This window comes from Nanorana parkeri, unplaced genomic scaffold, assembly GCF_000935625.1.
Source record: "Nanorana parkeri isolate BGI_ZX_2015 unplaced genomic scaffold, ASM93562v1 scaffold2907, whole genome shotgun sequence".
Lineage (NCBI taxonomy): Eukaryota > Metazoa > Chordata > Amphibia > Anura > Dicroglossidae > Nanorana > Nanorana parkeri.
This window is the reverse complement of record NW_017309175.1, coordinates 45,878-47,447: the sequence shown is the minus strand read 5'-3', so window position 1 is coordinate 47,447 and position 1,570 is coordinate 45,878. Positions and strand designations below refer to the sequence as shown.

Genomic DNA, 1,570 nt, shown 5'->3' with positions numbered 1-1,570 from the left:
CAGGCAGGCTGTATTTCTATGGTCCTTATAGCTGGGGACTAGGAAATTATTGGCAAATAGCAGATACCTTGTAGGACAGATCTCCGTTCTCTTCAGACAGCTGATCATTCTTGCGTTCCAGCTGGTTTCGGTCGGTCTTCATGTCCTGACACTGTTTGAGAGCGTCGCGGAGGCGAATCATAAGACTAATAAAATATATTGGGAAATATAAAGAAAAACTTCAGACTCGGCCCTAAGCACATTCGATGTTTACATGATGTAAATGATACACTATATTACCAAAAGTATTGGGGCGCCTTTACACGCACATGAATCCATCGGATTGCCAGAGAGAGAAGCGTGATTGGTCACTCCGGAGAACACGCCTCCACTTCTCTAGAGTCCAGTGGCGGCGTGCGTTACACCGCGGCATCCCGCGCTTTGCATTGCACTCGGTGATGTGCGGTTTGGATGCAGCTGCTCGGCCATGGAAACCCATTCCATGAAGCTCTCTACGCACTGTTGTTGCGCCAATCTGAAGGCCACATGGAGTTTGGAGGTCTGTAGCTATTGGCTCTGCAGACAGTTGGCGACTTCTGCGCACTGTGCGCTTCAGCATGCGCTGACCCCGCTCTGTCATGTGACGTGGCCTACCACTTCCTGGCTGAGTTGCTGTTGTTCCCAGTTGCTTCCACTTTGTTGTAATACCAGTAACAGGTGACCGCGGAATGTTTAGTAGCCGGGAAATGTCACCGAACACCTGACTGATGATTTGGAGGGGGAGGGGCCCAATACTTTTGGTAATATAGTGTATATTGTGGCAAGAACGGCTGAGATCTGATCTGAATGTACAAGAATGTTTCCCTGGCAAACCTGACACACCGTAATAGGTATAGAGAAGTCACAGCTATTCTCTAAGGAACAAAAAGGCGCTATGACTTCCGGCACCCCCAGAATCTCCAATATGCATATTTGCTTTATGTGCTGCACAATCTAGACTTCAGGGGCAAAGCACAGCCCCATTAATTAGAAGGGAGCCGAGGGATGCACGTTTCACACATTTTGCTATGACTCAGACCTCCCAGATTTCCGGCCATGTTAAGATTTTGTTAAGGGGATCGTATTGGAAACGCGCAGCATTTGTCCTGTAGCACTGACATAAGTGAACTCTGGGTAGATTCTCTGTATTCAGATTACCTTTCATTCTTCTCTCTCAGCTCCTCCACCTCTCTGGGCTCCTGCTGCTCGGCCTGCTTCTCACTCAGCACCTTCAGGCGCTCAATCTTCTGCTGCATCAAGAAGATCTGGGCATCTAACAACGAGGGACACCAAGTATAAAATGATCACAAAGCATAAGAAAGTATAAAGTTTTATCTCGCAAGGTGGTGTCCTATGCTTCACGCACACTTATACACCGAGTGGCCGGATTATTATATACACCGAGTGGCCGGATTATTATATACACCGAGTGGCCGGATTATTATATACACCGAGTGGCCGGATTATTATATACACCGAGTGGCCGGTTTATTATATACACCGAGTGGCCGGTTTATTATATACACCGAGTGGCCGGTTTATTATATACACC

At 47.5% G+C, this 1,570-nt stretch overlaps 1 protein-coding gene across 1 annotated transcript in view; it reads right to left on the bottom strand.

Annotated features, from left to right (window-relative positions):
- Positions 1–1,570, bottom strand: part of NUMA1 (nuclear mitotic apparatus protein 1) — a 62,716-nt gene that overhangs the window by 35,812 nt on the left and 25,334 nt on the right. Inside the window, exons 10-11 of the mRNA XM_018574377.1 lie at positions 1,177–1,291; positions 68–185 (exon numbers count right to left, since the gene is read on the bottom strand). Coding sequence (XP_018429879.1) covers positions 68–185; positions 1,177–1,291 — 233 coding nt within the window. The remainder of the gene's footprint in view (positions 1–67; positions 186–1,176; positions 1,292–1,570) is intronic.